A 20,819-nucleotide genomic window follows, 5' to 3' on the forward strand; every position below is an offset into this window, starting at 1 on the left:
TGGTTATCTCACAACATGAATGCGTTGAGTTATAGTCTCCTCGTAGTGGCAGTAAGGAGGCTGGGTGAAGGGTGGAATACCACTCAACTGTTAGCTGTGGGTTTTCTAACAACAAGACTTGGTACTTTAGCAGTCTGTTATCAGTGTGCCATTATGGCACTTTTATGTTCAATAAGGGGCCTATTTGCTGGGATGTCAGGAGTCGAACTGACAGTCCCATGGTGATTTTAAGGGCCTCCTCAAGTAGGATGGCCACTGCAACAAGTGTGACCACACTTGCACTACTGGGTCTAGGTTCTTTAAAAACTAACCTAAGGGACATTTGATTGGCTCGATGGTTTGAGTTAGAACTCCCAGGGCTACACCTTGCCTTTCAATGACAAAAAGCTGAAATGGGTTGGTTAGTGTGAGTAGCCCAAGATCTGGGGCTTGTGAGAGGGCAGTTTTTAGCTGTATAAAGTCTTGCTCCTGATCCTTTAACCAAAGAAGTGGGTCCCTATCAGTCCCTTCTTTTAAAGCCTGATGTAAGTACTGAACAATCCCACCATGTCCCAGTATCCAAAGTCTGCAATATCCTGTGATCACTAGAAAGGCCTGATGCTGCTTTTGGGTGGCCGGGAGAGGTATTTTAAGGATGGCCTGTATCCATTCTGGGGAGAACTTATGTTCTCCAGGGGTCAGGATTATCCCCAAATATTGGACCTCTTGTCTCAGTAGCTGTGTCTTGGCCTTGGACACCTTGTACCCTCTGTCTGCCAGTAAATTTAGTGTCTGGACTAGATGTTGGATTCCCAGCTGCCTTGCAGGGGAGCAGATTAACAGGTCATCCATATGCTGTAGAAGCCATCTGCCCCCTCTCAAGAGTCAGGTCCTGCAAATCTCTAGCCAAGGCTTGCCCAAACAAATGGGAGCTATCTGTGAAACTTGTGGAAGCACTGTCCAGGTGAGCTGTTGATGCCTTGCTTTCTCATTCTCCTACTCAAATGCAAATAAAATTGGGAGGATGAGTCTAGGGAGATTCAAAAGAAAGTGTCTTTGAGTTCTAAGACTGAAAACAACTGAGCATCTGGAGGTACTTCTCCTACAATTATTAATACATATGGGCTGGGGACCATTGGGACTACTGCCTCATTTATGATTCACAGGTCCTGGACTAGCCTGTATTTGTCATTGCTTTTTTTTTTTTTTTTTTTTTTTTTTGAGACGGAGTTTTGCTCTTGTTCCCCAGGCTGGAGTGCAATGGCGCAATCTTGGCTCACTGCAATCTCTGCCTCCCGCGTTCAAGTGATTCTCCTGCCTCAGCCTCCCGAGTACCTGAGTAGCTGGGATTATAAGCATGCGCCACCATGCCTGGCTATTTTTTTTTTTTTTTTTTTTTTTGTATTTTTAGTAGAGACGGGGTTTCTCCATGTTTGCCAGGCTGGTCTCAAACTCCTGACATCAAGTGATCCGCCCAGCTCAGCCTCCCAAAGTGTTGGGATTATAGGTGTGAGCCACTGCACCTGGCCTCATTGCTCTTCTTAACAGGTAAGATGCAGGTGTTACAGGGCAAGTTATCGAGTATTAATAACTCATGTTACAGAAATTTTTCAATCAGGAGCCAAAGTCCTTCTTTGGCCAGCTGCCTTCTACAAGGATAGCAAGAAGGATCCTTGAGATGAATTACTACAGGCATTGCCTTTCCATGTATTCCTGTGGCCCAGACCTCCGGATTAATGGAAAGGTCTGTAAGCAGTTCATCCTGTGTGTGGTTTCCTTGAGACATAAGATTGCATTTGGAAAAGGAGGTGTTGCCTTGGAGGAAAGGTTAACTAAGCCCCTAGTCTAAATAAACTATCTCTACCCAAAAGGGGCATAGGACATTCTGGCATCACTAAAAATGAATGAGAAAAGACAGTTTCCCCCCACAGGCACCAGAGAGGAGGAGTAAATCTTCAGCTTATAGGCACCGCATTTAGCCCCAGCACCAGGGAGGATTTGGAGGATAATTGCTCAGGAAAAGAGGTAAGCACTGAGTAGGCCGCTCCCATGTCCAAAAGAAAACTTATAGTCCTACCTGCCATGTCCAAAGCAGCCCTTGGCTCTGTCCCTTCAACAATAATGTTCAATCTGGGAACTGGCTGATGTGTAGGGCTCCTTCAGCTCAAGGCCATCAGGGGTTGGGATTCTGTCCCTGAGTCCCTTCGGTCCTCAGGGCAGTCCCGTTTCCAGTGGCCAAGCTTGTGGCAGTGGGGGCAAGCCATGCGGGGCTTTTTTCCATCAGTCCCTTTGGGGCAGTTTGCCTTCCAGTGGCCTGCCCTCCTGTGCTGATGGCAGTTACCTGCGAGGGTAATCTGAAGGCAACCTGGAGGGGGCTGGCAGACTTGTAGTGCAGCCAAGAGTTGGAGCTGCTACTTTTCCTTTTGCCTCCCTTTTCCTGAGCTCTTTCCTCCATCTCCTGGTTTTGGTTGTAGAAGATTGAGGAAGCTATTTTGAAGATGTCAGTCCCGGGGTGTTGGGGCCCAGTGCTAGCTTTTGGAGTTTCCTCTGAATATCTGGGGCTACCAGAGTTAGGAAATGGTCCTTTAGGGTCAGTTGTCTTTCTGGTGTGTCTGGGTCTAGGTTAGTATGTTTCATTAGGGCCTCTTGTAGCCTCTCTAGGGGTTTTCAAGAGGGCCTTGATCTATTAAGGCCAATTTATTATAGTTCATAGGCTCTGTTTTGCTAGCTTTCATTCCTTCTACCAGACAGAGAAACATGTGGTTCCTTGCCTATATACCCTCCCTGGGTATGGCAACCCCAATTAGGGTCAACCTAGGGAACTGCAGTGGCCCCCACAGTGTTGCCACCAGAGTCAGTCACGTGCATTGCACTTATAAATTGCTGGGTCACCTCTGTAATGGAGTCACATTCTCCCTTAGAGTTTGCCATAGTATGACTGAGAGGGCCCTCCAGGTGAGTTCAAATGTTTAGCCCAGTTTATGGAACTCTTTGATGTATTTTTCAGGGTCTTCCATAAACTTCCTACTTCCATCTTAATCTGGCTCAGGTCTTGCATAGTGAATAGAGTCTGGACTCTAGTGGGTCCACTGGGGCTGCTAATCTCTTGAAAGGGGCATAACTTAAGGGGGTGGTGTCCAGAGGGTGGCCCTGGCTAGAAAGAGGAAGGCTCCAAGGCTGGAAGACTTGGATATAAGGGGTAGAAGGGGCAGTGGGGTTTGACCCAAGCTCTGCCCTTGGTTCCTCTGGGGCTTGAGCCCTGGGTAAACCCAATAAGAGCCCTCCCAAACCAACTGGTGGGAGCTGCCTAACAATGGCCGCTATCATCACTGGATCCATTTTACAAGCCTGACAAAGGCCATGGTTGTTTCTTAGGGCCACGAAGGCCTGTACATAAAGGATTTCTGTTCATTTTCCCTGCTGACAGCAAAACAAATCTAGTTGATGGATTGTATTAAAATTTATGCTTCTGTTTTCTGGCCAACATTACTGGTCCTGGAGCTTTTATTCAACCCAAGCTGTGTTACAGAAAAATATTAGCCTTTTCCTTTTTAGGGTTTGGGGTGAAAACTTTTCTCACTTCTTGAGGATGCATCTGAGGGGCGTGTCCCATGGTATGAATATGTGATTATCCATCTGTGAAGAGAGAATAGAGGATTTAAAAAAAGGGGAAAAGAAGGCGTCCTCTCTTATTTCCCTATTATCCCTTCCTGAACAGGGTATCCCCCATTCATTCTTGGGGCTCCAGAGTGAACCGATCTTACCTGGTACCCTTAACCTTGCTCCCATCACATCATGATTATCCACTTGAGAAGAGAGGAGATACCAGAGTGAATAGGGAGCCCCTTATTCATCCTTGGAGTTTCAGAATGAACTGGTCTTATGGATACCCCTAACCTTGCCTTTATCTCTGTTATAGGGTAATCTATTCTGTGCCTGTAGCCTGGGACCAGCCTTCATCTCTGTCAAGTGGGTACTTTTGTCTCTTGAGCCTGTGGCCTTGGGCCAACCTATATCCTTGTATCCATGAACTTATAGTGACTCTCTCAGAGCATTCTAGCAACAAAGTGAGTATCTCTTTTCTTATCATCTCATTTCCCATTTTTCTTAAAGTAGATGAGAAGCCTGTATCTGTACCAGTTCAGCCAACTGCCAGAATGGAATGGACTTCTTTCCCTTCAAATATGACCTTAAAGGTCTGGATGCATATTGGCAAGGGCATGGAAGTGATTCGAGAAATGGAGGAAAATGTGTATGTGAGATTCCTCGTCCTCCTCCCTAACCATCACCTGATGGTTGCCTGACATTCCTTGGCAGGGGTGAGGGGGTCTCCTGCCCTGCTCATGTCTGCCTAGCTACCTGCACTAACAGACTGACAGCTTTAGGGTGGGGCTGGTCACCACAGACAGAGGCATGATTAGAGGGTTGGGACTTAGTTCCACCACCAAACTACTGAGAGGGGAGAGAAGCTGAAGGTTAAGTTGATCCCCAATGGCCAATGACTTAATCAATCATGCTTATATAATGAAGCCTCCCTAAAAACCCAAGTGGCCTGGGTTCATGGAGTTTCCATACCACGTGGAGGTTCCTGGGGGGTGGCATGCCTAGGGAGAGCATGGAAGCTCTGGTGCCCCTTCCCCCATACCTTGCCCTGTGTATCATCACTTCATCTGTATCATTTGTAATATCCTTTTAATAAACCGGTAAATGTGTTTCCCTGAGTTCTGTGAGGTGCTTCAGTAAACCAATCAAACCCAAAGAGGAGGTCTTGGGAACCCCAACTCAAAGCTGGTCAGTTAGAAGTTCTGGAGGGCCGGACTTGTGACTGGTGTCTAGGGAGGGAAGCATGATTCTTGGGTTGTGGGCCCCAAAATGGCAGGATCTGACACCATCTTCAGGTAGACAGTGTCAGAATTGAATTGGAGGACACCCAGTTGGTATCTGCTGCAGAAGTGATTGCTTGCTTGGTGGTGGAAAGGAATCCTCAGGAAATACAGAAGTCTTGATTGTTGTGGTGTGAGAACAGAGGAAAACCGGTTTGAGAGTTTTTCCCAAACAGTAACTATAATGTATTGAGAAAATGGGACACCACTGGGAGTGAACAGAGGTGCTATGAATATTCATGCTGGGATAACAGGGCTCTCTTGGCTAAACCAGGAAAAATAGTCCCCTTATTCTGTGGGAAATGCTATTTTCTATTATTATCACTTAAAATGGAAAAAGTCTAAATCTGTATTATCAAGAGCTTATTTTAAAATTTCAAAAGTTTTCAGCTGATGAAGGGTTGAGGAGAAAAGTCAACAGTAGAGTTATGAAGAAAAAATTCTGGAAAATATACATGTCAGAATTCAAACCAAATTCCAGAGCCCTGAGGTCCACATCCTTCTGCGCGTTGTCTGTAAGTCATTACTGAAAAGCTGTGTTCTGTAGGGGAAGATAGCTCAACCAGCTTAGAGCTGTTGATTCTGCAATCAACTTCTGATTCCTTCCATGGGTCTTACACTCGAATTTTCCAGCGGAGAGATTAATTGACTAGTGACTATCAAGAGGAGGCTGACTCTTTTGAGCTGCCACCCCAGGCCATTGGCATGGCTGGCATCCACTTCTGGCCTGACCAGCAGGGGCCACAATGGTAGGGTCCTTGGCAGAGCACATGGCTGCCCCATGGAAGGAGCTGCCATCACAGTGGTTAAAGGCTTAAACTCTAACTGGACAGACCTGAGCTCAAAATTTGTCTCTACCACTATAAGGTTTGGGCTTAGGCAAATTAGCTAACTTCTCTAAGGCTGTTTGCTTATCTGCTTAATGTGGATAATTATGTATCATGAGACTGATATAAGGATAAAATTAAACCAGGTGTGGAATACACATAACATGGCACCTGGCACATACAAAGCCCTTAACAATCATTCCAAGAGCCTCATCCCTCATCAGGGCTGTGGGCATGGTCAGCTTCTGGTGAGGAATAGTCTCCTCTTCTGCCGCTCGTTTAAGGCTGTAAGGAGAGGATGTGGGGATTTGGTGATTTTGAATCTGATCTCTTAATGTGTATTCACATCAGAACACAAGAATATGCTGCGTTGTTTGTATGTTTGCTTGAAATACTCTGCTCTATCTATAAAGGAAATCCAAGTTAAACTATCTGAACAGTAGCGATTTTGTTAACCTTCCCTGTATCTGACAGTGTGCTGGGTGACAGAAGACCCCTCAGAAGCCCCCAGCTCTACCCCAGCCTCCACCACTCTCCACCACTTATTAGGTGGGTGGACCGGGACAGTCATTTAACCTCTCTGAGCTTCGTCTCCTTATCTTCAAAGTAGGATAATGAATACTAATTACGTCACCGAGTGGCTGCAAGTTTTAAATATAACGCTGTATGGGTTTTTGTTGTTGCTTTTTGTTTTTTTGCTGGAGGGCTAGGGACTGGCATATAGGTCCTCAATAAATATTAGGTTTGTTTTCCTTTTCTTTTCAAACTCCTTTTGGGTTTAAGTTTCTGTGGTATTATGATGTCTGTCTGTCTGTCTATCTGTCTGTCTGTCTATCTATCTATCTATCTATCTATCTATCTATCTATCTTGGTTTTCATCCATGGTTCCTGGCTCATAACTCCCACAGCCCTTGTTACAGTCTTTTGTTATGCTAGGTATGTTAGGCTTCAGGAAACCGAATCTCTCTGGCCTACTGCCCTCCTTTCACCTGCTCTAAGGCAGATCTCTAATCTTCCCCCGCCTTTCTTTCTTTCTTTCTTTCTTTCTTTCTTTCTTTCTTTCTTTCTTTCTTTCTTTCTTTCTTTCTTTCTTTCTTTCTTTCTTTCTTTCTTTCTTTCTTCCTTTTTCTTTTTTCTTTAAGATGGAGTTTCGCTCTTGTTGCCCAGGCTGGAGTGCAATGGCTCGATATCGGCTCACTGCAACCTCCGCCTCCCGGGTTCAAGCGATTCTCCTGCCTCAGCCTCCCTAGTAGCTGGGATTATAGGCATGTGCCACCACGCCCGGCTAATTTTGTATTTTTAGTAGAGATGGGGTTTCTCCATGTTGGTCAGGCTGGTCTCAAACTCCCGACCTCAGGTGATCTGCCCACCTTGGCCTCCCAAAGTGCTGGGATTACAGGTGTGAGCCACCGTGCCCGGCCGCTTCCCCCGCCTTTCTGATTGTAGGTCTTAAGACCCTCCCAAGAGAGGGTCCTGCCCTATACCCTGGGGGAGGCAATGCTGACATCACAAAGCTTCCATAAAAGCCCAAGAGGACTGGATTCAGGGAGCTTTAGGATAGCTGAACACATGGAGGTTACTGAAGAGTGGTGCACCCAGGGAAGGCATGGAAGCCCCGCGCCCCTTCCTCCACACCTCATCCTACGCGTCTCTTTATCTGCAACCATTGAAGTATCCTTTATAATAGACAAGTAAATGTGTTTCTCTGAGTTCTATGAACCACTCTAGCAAATTAGCTGAACCCAAAGAGGGTGTCGTGGGAACTCAACTTGAAGCCAGTCATTCAGAAGTTCTGGAGGCCCAGACTTACAACTGGTGTTTCAAGGTGAGGAGGCAGTCTTGGGGACTGAGCCCTCCACTTGTGGGATCTGATACTACACGTAGATAGTGTCGGAATTGAATTGGAGGACACCCAGGTGCGGTCTGCTGCTCAGTGTGTGGGGAAAACCCCACACATATCTGGTCACCAAAGTATTCTCCTGTGTTGATGATTGTAGTTGTGTAAGAGTAGAGGAAAAACACGGTTTGAGGGAGGTTTTTTTTTTTTTCCCATACAGTTTCAAACAAGGATATTGGACAAGATGACCAACATTAAAATCTCTCTCATCCTTAATAGTGCATGAAGCTGTTCAGATAGTGGTTGGAACAATGATTTCTCTTAGACCACTATATTGATTACTTTTCTCTTTGTCATCTTCTCACTCTCCCCGTTTTCTTTCTGTTCTCCTTTCTGTTAACAAGAGTGGAAATCACTTCTATTCATGTACCTCCGCCCAATCCCACCCCCAAACTGACTACTCCATCCATCCATCTAACTCACTGTTTTAGCTACATCTAATTTATAAAATTAGATGGCTAATGAGATGTCATAGCCTAAAATCGACTAAGAAATTGATTTTCTTTCTGTATTATTCTACCCAGACAACACCCTGCTTCCTCAATTTAGAATGTTGGGCCACCACGGTTCCTGACTGGATACCACGAGCTAGGTCCTACAAGGGAGAGAGCTGTTTCTGGCTTAAATGATGAGAACTAGGGCAGAGAGTAAAGGATAGCCAGCCACAGCTAAGGAATGCAGTCAGTTACAAGCCAAAGTCCCCATGTAGCATTCCTCTTTTCTACTGTGCCCATAGTGGACATTGATTGAATGCATTTGTTCTATCGTATTCAGTTCCAGAGTGCTTTGCAACACCCATCTTATAAACAGAAGTTGGGCTGAGGTTGGGGCCAAAGTTAGGGGTGGTAGGTCATAAACACGTAGTTTTTGAGCACTGATTTTAAGTAAGACCCTGATACTAAGAAATAAGGCGGATTAAAAGATGGGAAATTAGGCCCACCAATACATGTTTTTCTATTTCCCAATATATCAAAATATTATCATTTTAACATGCAATCACTAAAAATTAATGAGCTAGTTAATATTCTTCGGACTCTGGTACGTAGGTGTATTTCACACTTAGAGCACGTGCACGATTCCACTCAAACTAGCTACATTTGGAGTGCTCCTTAGCCCTCCAAATGTAGCTCAAGAACAGTGTTGTTGTCAAGATCCCAGACATTTGATTTGTGGCCCTCCGGGGTTGCAAGGGTTAACCTGGGGCAAGCTTGGGTCGGGGGTGGGACGTGCGGTCCGGGGACTGGGCGGTGGGAGCAGTTAACCCCCGCCCTGCGAAGTCGCCGGGAGTTGTAGTCGGAGCCCCGGGAGTCCGATGGGAGTTGTAGGCCTCAGCCCCGGGGAGCACGCCGGGAGTTGTAGTCCGCCCCCTCCAGCCGCCTGGTGTGCACGTCATGGCCGTCGGCACCGCGGTCTCGTCCTCTTCCGCTTGGCCCCAGAAAGTTTCGGTTCTGCCCGGCTGTGGACCCACGAGCGCGTAAGTGCCGCGGGAGACCGGCTGGACTCTGGGGGCACCTGGGTCACTCACGATCCCGGAGCCGAGAGCTTCGCTCAGGGCGCCGCTTGTCACCTGTTGCCCTTACAGTCCCCGCCCATCCCAGGTCTCCCTCAGACCCTGCCCGAGCCCCCCTCCGTCCTTACCCAGCGGGCCGGGAAGCACCTCGGGCCGGTGGAAGCCGGCCCAGGCACCCAGCCTGCCTCTCTTGGTCGGTTAGAAAGACAGACCCCAAACACCAGTTCCAAGACCCCGGACGGCCGAGGGGCCGCAAGGGAAAGAAGCCCACCTTGCGGCATCTCAGAACAAGCCTGGAAGCCTTAGCACAGGATGGGGCAGGCCCCAGAGTTCCTGCCTGCGTGGTCTTTAGGAAGTTTAGTTTCTGGCCCAGTTGGGCCGGGACAGCCCAGACCTTCACTTTGCAAGACTCCGCTGGTGCTCGGATCTCTCCCCTCTTCCCAGGAGGGGAAGCTTCTTTCTTCCCGGCCCATCCTTTGGCCAAGGCCTATTCACTATCCACTGCCCCTTGTGCCCATGCGCAGGGTCTCGAGATAGCCCTCAGGGGTCTTTTCCCGAAACACCTGTTGTCTCTGGTGTGGCGGCACTGCACTGGACTGGAGTCCGTGCTGTTGAAACCTGGCGGGGGTGGGGCGGGGAGCGGGGAGGATGGCGGAATTTTATTTTTTGTAAGAAAAGCACATGTGGTTGACGCGTTAACCGCGTGGCCCCCTGTTAAAGCACATGTATTCTCTGATGTCCCTGTCACTCTTCACCGTTCCCATTGGGTGTCCTCTCCAGAAAAAAAAATAGAACACTTGTTGAAACTGCCTGTGTTGGCCAGAGCCTCTCAGCCCCTCTGCTTGTCTTACCACAGCAGTTTCCTTTCCCAACAGAGAAATGGGTCAGGGGCTTTTGGGGGGGGCAGAGGATCCAGGGCTTAATCTGCTCACTGGTTCTCCTGCCCCTGCAGGCCTTGTGGTCTCTGGCAGCAAGCTTAATTCTCCTGCCATCTGCCTAATGCGGCTGGAGGGTGTTGGGGGCTGGTGTGGGGGAGGGGTGGGGAGCTGGAGCTATCATGCCAGGGTTTTCTGCTTTCAGTAGTTCCCACCTTCTGAAGTGGACCACTGTTGAGTGAGCTCCACTTGACCCTCCCTTCTGTGACAGCCACTGTTCTGAAAGCATTGAATGCCCCATACTAGTTGTGCACCGTAGTTATTATCACCCTGGAAATAAGAGCTAATTGTCACAGTGATGGATCTCAGCCTCCTTTGATTAATAGGATCTCTCCTAAAGGCTCTTGCTTTAGGAAATAAAGTTTATCTGTTTATGTTCAAAGTGACTATCTTTGTGTAGCACTTCATTTACCTTTTAAATTGTTTTTAATATTTTATTAGAAAAATAAACATAGAGAATCACTGAAAGGATTGTATGGTGAATATCCGTATGCTCGATTCTTAATATTTTACTTTGATTTTTTTTGTGCAGTTACTTTAGAGATTGGTAACAGTCTCAGGCAGTGATCCTTTAGCTGTTGTTTGGATGACCTTTGCCCCTTGGGGCTGGGTTTGGAGCACCAGTATAATTTCAGGAGTCAAGTTTTTAACCTGGTCCTTTCTGAGGGGGATGGCCCCCATAGATGTTTGTGATGAGAGGAATCACCCATAACAGAGCAAGATCAGAGCAGCTGGTAGCTTTGACCCATATTGGTCACCGAGGCTGTGGGCTGCTGACTCAAGAATACAAAGTAGGTACGCAAGAAATGGCAGCCCCCTCACCCCCACCCACCCTGCTTCCCTTTAGGGGAGATGTTTAGCTGATAGGTAACTTTTGTTTACTGAAGATTCCAAAGACACAGCTTTGGTGACTCAAGACTAGAATGTCTTTAAACATGAGGCAGAGGAAGTGTGTTGTCTAGCTGTGGTCTTATGGTGGAAATCACTGGTAGGCACCCAGAGTTAGGAGCCACGTTCACTGCAAGCAGCCCTAGGCAGCAGGTAAGGGTCATTAACTGGTGCCTGTGATTACAGAGGCAACTTGTGAGCACAGATGAGTCCATTATGATCAGGGCAACATCTGCTCACGTCGTGACTGCCATGTTCTTGTCTTAGTCAAAAGATAAACAGTATTTTGTTTGTGATCTCAATGCCAATTTCAAGAAAATAAGAACTCTTTATTGGTATAAGAGCCTCTATTTGAGCAATTAAATAAATCAATAGGGTGGGAATTGGAATGTTTCTGTGGTTCTACCTATGGAAATACTGTTTACCTTCTTGCTGTTGGTTGATACATCACAAAAATGGCTGAAATACCTGTACTACCCCCATAATAAGAGCCATTGCTTTGGAGCAAATGGGCCCCATGTCTTTGAGAAGAGGAGGATGGCAGAAGCTGTGCTCAGTTGGGCAAGAGCAGTTTTATCCCTTTTCTCACATTGGAGCCAGTCAGCCTGTTGGTTTTACTAACCTCCAGTGGTCCTTCCTGTTCACTTGGGTCTCTGTGGCATTTGAAAGGCACCAAGGGCCTGTTTCTTATTAGGCCGGATGCCATTTGGAGGATGTGTACATCAGTGTGGTTCTGATGAAAGACTTAAGGAGAATCTGTGGTTTGGGTATAGTATTGTGGCCCTGTGGCTGGGACCCAAGGGCTGATCTGGCCAACTACCTCAGAAATCTAGAGTACTGTACCCTAGGCCAGTCCCAGGAACCTGAGTTAGGGGAAGTCCTTAGCATACAGAATAAAAGCTTGGACCAAAAGAGCATCCCAAGAAAACCATTAGTATGCAGGGGGCAAGGCCAAGAGAAGAATCCCTATGTGAAGTCCAGGATAGGGCTGGACAGCCGAATCAGAAACAGTGGTTTAAAATGGAGCTGGAAGGAATTTCCTGAAGTTAACTCTGCAGCCCCAGATGCTTTTTCCAGGGTATCTGTAGACTTGGTCAGGAGCAGGGAGGGGACACTTAGAAGACTTAGCCACTGAGAATGTCTGTTACCCTCCTTTCCCACCTCCTTCAAGGGTTGCGATTCTTAATTAATTCACATGAAGGAAGTTTACCTCTCAACATTGCATCTGAAAAAAGAAAGGTAGGAAGAGGTCAAATGACTTCCCCAGGACAGAGAGTGCCTAAAAATAGTTGAGTAAGCTAAATATACCTTAGGTCTCACCCAACCACGGCATGATCTTTGTTGCATTATTTGTTGCATAATACATAATGGAAAGTTCATGTAACTAGTCTGATTCCAAAATCTAAATAGGGTCCAATTTGACAAAACTTGGCTACCACTGGTAAGAGAGAAGAAAATATCTTGCTCATTGCTCCAACTCCAGCTTCAGAGCCATCCTGGGTCCTGCTTGCCCCTCCCATCTGCGGCATGGCCCCACCCCCCTGCCTCTCTGCACCCAGGCTGGCACTGCTGTTGTCATGCTTCTCCCCAAGAAGTGCAACAGAATCTAGGCCCACCAGCACCTCCTCTCCCCAGGTTGTCTTGTTGATGGTGTCAGATGGAGTAACAAGGGCCTTGGGAGGTGTGTTTGTGCTAGGGCTGCCATAACAAAATACCACAGACTGAGCGGCTTAAGCAACAGAAATGTACTTTCTCACAGTTCTGGAGGCTGGAAGTCCCAGATCAAGCCATTGGCAGGTTGGCTTCTCCTGAGGCCTCTCTGCTTGGCTCTCAGACAGCCACCTTCTTGCCGTGGCCTCACATGGCTTTTCCTCTGTGCTCCTGCATCCCTGGTATCTCTTGTGTGTGTCCAGAATTCCCCTTATAAACTCACCAGTCCAGTTGGATTTGGGCCCACTCTCATGGCCTCATTTAATCTTCATTACCTCTTCAAAGGCCCTGTCTTCAAACGCAGTCACATTCTGAGGTCAGAGGGTTAGGGCTTCAGCATCGGAATGTGATGGGGTGGGGTGCACAATTCACCCCCTGACAGGAGGTTTGGGTTAGCAGGGTTGTTTGTGAGGGTGGCGGTGCTTTTCATTTCCCAGGATGGGGTGAAGGAGGCTGTGAGTAAGGCTTCCTTGGGAACCGAACTGTGGTTCACACTTCCTCCTGTCCACACCAAACCCAGAGAGACTGGAGCAGCTGGCCAGAGGAAGGTGTAGGGAGCATCAGCTGGGCAGGGCATGGCCCTGGCAGAGGGAGCAGAGCATCCAAACCCCGGAGGCAGGGCCCAGCCACAGAAGGGCATCGCAGGGAGGCTTGAACATAGGCAGAGGGGAGAAAGGGAAGGAGGAGAGACAAGAAGATGGGCCTATCCCTATCGAGGTCAGGCAGCCCATCTGTAAAGGGCCTCACAAGCTGGGTTAAGAGATTTGTACCCGTCTGACAGCAGTCACCTGAGCTCTCAGGACCCCAGAGGTCCGTTTATAAAGAGAGGCTAGGTAGGCAGTGTGGAGTAGACACACTTCATCTATCCCTGAATTATATTATTCTATTCACTCTGGGAATAATAGCTCACAATATTTTTACAATAATTACAACATAATGTTCACAAATTCTACATGGTGTTTTAAGTGCATTATTTTAGTCAACATACAAGTAATGTATGCTTAATAAAGGAAAATTGAAAATCCGAGAAATAGAATTTTTAAAAAAAAATGTGCTTATGATGGCCGGGCTCAGTGGCTCGTGCCTGTAATCCCAGCACTTTGGGAGGCCGAGGCGGGTGGATCATGAGGTCAGGAGATCGAGACCATCCCAGCCAACATAGTGAAACCCCGTCTCTACTAAAATACATTAAAAAAAAAATTGCCAGTCGTGGTGGCGTGCACCTGTAGTCTCAGCTACTCAGGAGGCTGAGGCAGGGGAAATCACTTGAACCTGGGAGGGGGAGGTTGCAGTTGAGCCGAGATCACGCCACTGCACTCCAGCCTGGCAACAGAGCGAGACTCCATCTCAAAAAAAAAGTGCTCATGTTGCCACCATTGAAAGATTAGTAGTATTTACATCTTGGTACATTTCTATGCCTCAAAATTTAGTTTGGTTGGTGGAGCAAGGATCTATGTGTTTTGTTTTGTCTAATTCAGTCATTCATTCAGCAGTAATTTATTGAGGGCTCTCCATGTGCCAGAACTGTGCTAGGGGAAATCGTGAACAGCAATGAAGTTTACACACAAGTGGAAAGAATAGAGATTCAACAAAAAATTACCATTGTGACAAATGGCCCCAGAAGCCACAGAAGCATAATGTGAGACTCTGCAGTGAGGGCTGAGAATCATGAGCGGAGTACAGTGTGGTACCTTGTATGTTCACTTGTTCTTATCAAAGCACTTACCAGGCCTCAAGTGCTCCTTCTTACTAGTTTTTATTGGGGTATATGTTATCTATTTCTCCTGCTGAGCCTGAGTTCCTTAAAGGTCAGAGCTCCACCCACTGCCCCTTTTCACAGCTATAGCCCGGGCTCCTGGTTCAGGCTTGCCTCTTAATCGGGCTGCCAAAAAATACCTTTTACCTGGCTGGCAGTTTGTTAGCACACAGAAGTTGCCTGCTGCTTCCTCAAGGCCGGGTTTTGTGGCTATGTCATATTCTATCAGAGATTCAGTTCTTAGTTTATAACTAGCTGGATTGGCCCCCTTGACACTTCAGTCAGGAGAGGTCCCAGAGCATGTAATTTTGGAGATCTGTAGTTTTTCCCCACCTAGGTTGGGCCTGTATTCTTTGGAGCAGGAGTGGATGCACCAGTTGAGTTCTCAATTATTGATGCAGTTGTTCCAGAGATTGTCCAGATTCTCATGCCTGTCATTGTCACCTCTTGGATATTTTCTCAGCCCCACAGCCTCAAGTAGAGAGGTGTGGCTCCTCCCTTGAGCAACTGCCCACCTCACTAAAAAAAGATTTGGCTTCCCCAGATCCAAAAGCAACCCCTCAGAGCCCTCTAAGTCCTGCTTCCTGGGGTCCATGGACTGGAATAGGGGCTGTTTTGTATGTGTTCTGGGAGAGCAACCAAGGAACCTGCTATTGTTGGTGGAGGGGAGGGGACCAAGAGAAGGTTCAAGAAGCCATGGCAAAGCCTCAAGTTCTCATTCCCTTTAAGAAAGAGAGAAGATGACAAGCAAGAAGGAGTGTTTGGGAAAGATGACCCAGGCATGCAGTGGATTAACACTTTAATCATAGGTCCAAGGGGTTGGGTCACCTAATGAGTCTTTGTTCACATGTGCTGAAATGCCTGCCTCTGAGCTGGCCTCTGGCAAACTTCGGAGCACTCTCCTAGCCACCCTCTTGAAGCTCTGGGAAGGGCAGTCTGCGTGCCCACTGATTGTTCCAGCCCCTGGGCCAGCAGGACCTCCAGGCCTTCGAAGCTGCAGGTACCAGCCAAGTGCCTCCCTTTCTGTAGGTGGTAACTAGATAGATGCCGTTGGGTGTGCTGAACCAGGCCTAGGCAATGGACTCTTCCAGAAAGGCTTTTCTGCCTTTTTAACTGTCCTTGTCCTTAATATTCTTTCTTGGTCAGGGGAGACTTTACAACTGGTAGGTTCCTCCTTATTTGGGACTGGGGGAGGAATCCAACTGTAAGGTGTCCTCTCTGGGTCAGCCCTTAGCTATTGTGTTGGGAGCAAAATTTTGAAGGTGGAGAAAGGTTGATTTCCACGCCTCCAACCTCCTCCCCTGATGATTCTTCTTTCCTTGTGTGACTACTCAGATGCTGCCTGAGCCAGTTTCTGGGCAGTATTATGAGTATTAGTCACTTGCACCATAGCATAAATAAGTTTACATGAGTCAGTCAGCATCTTTGTATCTTAATTTGACTAAATTGCTGTTGCTATTGTTTAAGGCATTTAGGGCATCTGGGCAGGTATAGAAAAAACTTGGAGGTCAGAGAAGGTCCTTTACTTCTAAAACGATATCTAGGTCATGACTAGGAACTCATACAGTAGTACCAAGTGAAAAATAAGAATTTTAAAAAATGCATTGAGTCCCTTTTCCTCTTTATCAGAAAATTGGATGTTTTCAGACATTTTGGATAGGCTTAAACATAATTTTGAGTTGTTGGCAAGGAAATTCAGTGCTTCCAAAGATTTTATAAAATGCATTTCTCTGATATTTGAAAGAGCCTGTCAGAGACAGCAACGAAGGTTTTTACATGTTGTGCAACAAGGACTGTGGGTTTATGAGGTGATTGGCACACTGGGGGCCCTGTGAGGTGTGTGAGTCCTGGAGTCTTTACGCCGGTGCTGAGGCAGCCATGGTAGTGTGTACAGAGCTTTGAGTGTCTCCTGAGTTAGGAGAGCCATTTGCTAATGGGTTGTAGATGTCAGGATCAGGCTGGTTCATGCCAGGAGTCTGTGATTCCCTCAATGAAAGGGCAAGCTTATCTAGAGACACAAGGAAGTTGGCCATGTTTGGAGAGTGATCGTGCCCATTCTGTGCCTTTTGTTGGTTAGTAATGCCCTCAGACCGAGACGGAGGAGCAAGGAGGGCAAGATGCTGAGTTCCTGAAAATAGCATCCCCATGGTGACCATGTTCTCTATGGAAGCTCCGATTTACTTCCTGAGTCCCTGTGAGGTGATGACCCAGAGCCAGAGTGGGGAAGCCCACCTCACCCCACAGGCCTGGCAGGCAGTTTCTTAGGGCTCATTACGCTGGTGGCGACACAGGCTCTTTGAAAAATCAGCTTGTGTAATGAGTGGCTGGGAACAGCTCACCCCACGACCTGGGAACTTGACACCAGCCAAGAGCACACTCCCAAGGTCAGACAGAGAAGGTCTCCTGCCTTGAGTTGACACAAGGGCAGTGTCACCAAAGCACCAAGAAGTCTTAAAGGAGTGTGTTGCCATTTGTGTTCAGGCTTATGATGCCAAGATACTGGTTTGGGTTTGCAGACATTGTTTCCCTTGTGCCAGACTCCAGTTAGGGCTGGTTTCCAGAAAATCCAGCTGGTCGGTTCCTTCATTGTCCTGGCCACAGCCTGGTTGAGCTACTCAGGATCTGTTGTTGCTATCACCTCCTTCCCGAGCTCCACCCTCTCCACAGACATGGTCAGAAGTGTACACACAGACCCAGTGGGCTGCATTTAAAGACTCACAGAGTATCACTCCAGTCGTCTTTCTCCAGGATTATTTCCCTCAGAGACTGTAAACTCCTCTGTGTTGGCAGCAGCCAAATAAGAGGAATGCAGTTAGAGAAACAGCCTTTACTCTTGTGTGCCTCCGTCCCAGCATCCTTTTCTTCTTGGCTCTCTCCAGTGACTACCTGTTCACTTTTTAGGCCTGGCCATCACAGAGTGTCTAGCACCTCTCCTTCCCCAAGCTGAATTAAATTTTCCTTTCCTCAGATCCCATTGCATTTTTTTTTTATAAATTCATCCCAATGCTGCTTTTTTGTGAGATATAATTTATAGTTATATGAGTTGTGACAAGTATATGTTTGTCAAATACATATAGTCATGTAACCATCACCGTGATCAAGGCACTAAACAGAATTGCCCCCCATATTTTCCTGTGCTCCTTTGTAGTCAGACCCTCCCTTCTCCCCTAGACCCTGGCAGCTACTGATGTGATTTCTCTCCTAATGATTTGCCTTTGCCAGAATAGCATATAAATGGGATTGCACAGTTGTGGTGGTTTGAGAGGCTTCTTTGACTCAGCACAGGGCATTTCAGATTCCTCCATGTTGTTTTGTATGCCCATAGTTCATATCTTCTCAGTACTGAGTGCCCATGACTTTTTATCCATATCTGTACGTGAGCCTCTTCCACTGTATCTGGATATGTGATATTTTTCCATCTGTCTCCTTGATGGGTAGCCAGGCTCTTCCAGGGCTGGGCTGTGTCTTGTGTGCCTCTGTATCCCCAGCCTGCATGTAGTAGACACTTGACGGAGTGTGCTGGGGCAGCTGTGTGTTGATAGTGGAGGTCCTTATCCTCTCTGGCTCTCTCTAGGGCCCCGGCTGGTCCCTGCTCAGGCCCTGTGTACAGCTGGTGACCTGGAGAGACACCCTGGGATGGGCAGGCAGGCTTCTCATAAAGCACTCCCATCCTCAGTTTGGTGTCCCTCATGGATGGGTGCCAACACTTGTTGGGAGGTTTGGGGGGTTCTCTGTGGCTCCCCTGAAGCTCTTCTCTCTGGGACTCATGAATTCCTGGGACTGTGGTACAGGCATGTGTCTGTTTGCTTCCTCCTAAGCCAGAGAAGCCCTCTTTGGGCCTTGTTTGCACTGAGTCACAGCTACATTGGCTGGTTAGTTAAAAATAGGCTCTAGTTATCTCCGCCCTGTGATAGGCCCTCTCCTCGGGCAGAGGCAGGAATCCTTATGTAAATATTTGGAGGAGCTTGTGGCTGGGGTGGTTTCCATGCCAGGATCTGCTTGCCTGGACTCCTGGAGCCATGAGGGCAAGGTGGCAGTGGGAGAGTGAGAGGTGGCATGTGTTAGAACACTCAGGGTGTTCACATTACTTGGGAGATGCTGGAGTTCATGGTAGTACCTCGAGCCGGTGGAAGTGGTTGGTCATTTGCTGTAGTGACAGTGGCTGAGTCTTAAAAAGTCAGTAAGACTTATTGGAAAAACCACCAGGTTTGAAATCAGACTGACCAGAGTTCAGTCTCTGTGATTCCTTGCCTTACTGGCCTGTGGCCTTAAACAAGTTACATGACTCCTCTGAGCATCATTTTCTCCTTTGTAAACAGGGACGATGTTATCTGCTCCACCAGGGTGATTGTGAGAATTAAAAGTGATCATGTGTGTAAAGCACGTAACAGAGCCCTGCACGCAATAGACCCTCATTTAGTGCTGGCTGCCGCCACAGCCAACTCTAGTCTTGCTATCTACTTTGCCAGCAAACATTACAACTTTGCACTGGATATCTAAGGGAAGAATGAGAGGTTCTGAAAGGACGTAGGATCTCCAGATGCATGTGCAGACCTCTCTCCAATGTGCTCACATCTCTTTAACTTCTGTTGGCCTTCAGCCCTACGGTTAAATCACTTCAACAGCTGCCCAAGTAGGGCTGATAACTCAGGACTCACCAGCTGGGAGAGGACTGTAACCAAACTTAAAAATAGAGACACATCCATTGCCTGGTACAGGGGCTGTGCAGGCCTCTGGAGAGAAGGCCAGGCAGCATCTGCACACCCAGGCTGAGTTGGACTCTGGGCAGCTGGAGGCTGCAAGCCTCCCGACGAAGGGGACCCTGCCAGGCAAGCCCGGCTTTCCTTGGTCCAGAAGTTCTGAGGGTATGTGTCCTCATCCTCTCCCGCAACTAGCACTGCCTGGCTAGAGACTGACCATTCTTCAGAGAAAGAAAGGTGGAGAGGGTGTGGGGCTGGGTGTGGGGGAGATGGGGATCCTTAGGCTTAGCAGAGCTGTCTGAAGCTGGGCTGTACTGATTCCATGTAGCCTTTGGTATAAGGGGATGGAGAGAGCCACTGGGTGGCTTTTTAAAGGAAAGTAAGGCAGTCCTATCTAAGGTGAATGGACAGCGAGCTCAAAAAGAATAGGCTGCAATATGATTGATCTAATTTCTTGTTTAACCCCAAACCAGGTCACTGTGTCTGAATATAAGTGGGTCAGAAACAAACCAGAGTGCCCACAGAACAAGGCCCACACAGAAAGGTCAAGCCCTCCTGTTGAGGGAATACACCCAGACAGGGCGACCTTTGCGCCCAGAGCAGAGTTCTCTAATATTGTCATTAAATTGTGTCTGTGTCTGCTTCCTCCATGGCCTCCCCTTCCTCTGTGCAGGTGCCACCATGGAGTCTGACCACTGCTGAGCAGACAGCCACCGAGGGCCGAAATTCTGAGCCTTCCTCTGGACCCAGGCAGGAGACACACAGACAAGAAAGGCAAACTCACCATGGCCTCCACCAATGCAGAGAGCCAGCTCCAGAGAATCATCCGAGACTTGCAAGGTATGGTAGGTTGCTGGGCAGACTGAGTTTGGTTTTGAGGGACTTGTGGCAGGGCTTTTTGCTGTTGCCAGTTGAAATTCAACCCTTTCATTTTTGTTCACACAACGAGTAATTGGAGTCCTCAGGTCAAATCATATTGAAATATTTGGGTCTCAAATATCCACCTTGTGTAAGGCTTGGAAAGCTTGCCTGGTTTCCTTTCAGAGGACTGTAAAGCCAGTTCGTAAACAAAATCATACACCCAGCTCCGGGACTGGGTCTGATTTCCATTAGTGCACATGTGTGTGTTTTGAAGCTGCCTGTTAAGTCTTTGGCTAAATCCCGAACTTCTGGGCTCTGATGAAGTTGGCTTCTTTGGAAAAGAATGTTCTTTCTCCCCCTGAGCAGGAAGGACCTGTCTTGTTTTGCTGCCCCACCGGGTCCTGGCTGGCGGATGGCCCATTGCCTGGGATGCATTGTAGGTCCAGGCCTGCTGCCTCCCAGACTTCCCTGAGCTCAGCATTGTCCACTGAGAGAGGCTATGACTTGTATCCCTTATGTCACTGGAGAAAAGCAAGGCATAGGAAGGTGCAGATAAAGCTTGATAGACTCAGGAGAAACGGACTATTTTCTTTTTGGCTGCAAATTCCAAGTTTCACTCTTTCAGATGCTGTCTCAGGAGTCAGAATTTTTATAAGTTTTCCATCCCCACTCATCACCAGTGCTGACCTTTAAGCTATTCAGAGCTCTAGGACACTTGATACTACACAGTCTGAAGCTGACCACTTCCTCCATGCCTGCAGAGTCTGCTATGACACTTTCCTGACAGACTAAAGGCCCAGGCTCCTAACTGCTTGGACACCACAAGCAGTTATCTCCCATACCAGGAGCCATTGGCCTAGCACGGCCACAGTG

The 20,819-nt window shown here is 47.7% G+C and overlaps 1 protein-coding gene across 1 annotated transcript in view; it reads left to right on the forward strand.

Annotated features, from left to right (window-relative positions):
* Positions 1–8,959: 8,959 nt before the first annotated feature.
* FYCO1 (FYVE and coiled-coil domain containing 1) overlaps positions 8,960–20,819 on the forward strand; it is a 75,396-nt gene continuing 63,536 nt past the window's right edge. Inside the window, exons 1-2 of the mRNA XM_003256970.3 lie at positions 8,960–9,060; positions 19,759–19,925. Coding sequence (XP_003257018.2) covers positions 19,871–19,925 — 55 coding nt within the window. The 5' untranslated portion in view covers positions 8,960–9,060; positions 19,759–19,870. The remainder of the gene's footprint in view (positions 9,061–19,758; positions 19,926–20,819) is intronic.

Source organism: Nomascus leucogenys, chromosome 4, assembly GCF_006542625.1.
Source record: "Nomascus leucogenys isolate Asia chromosome 4, Asia_NLE_v1, whole genome shotgun sequence".
NCBI classification, from domain to species: Eukaryota; Metazoa; Chordata; class Mammalia; order Primates; family Hylobatidae; genus Nomascus; species Nomascus leucogenys.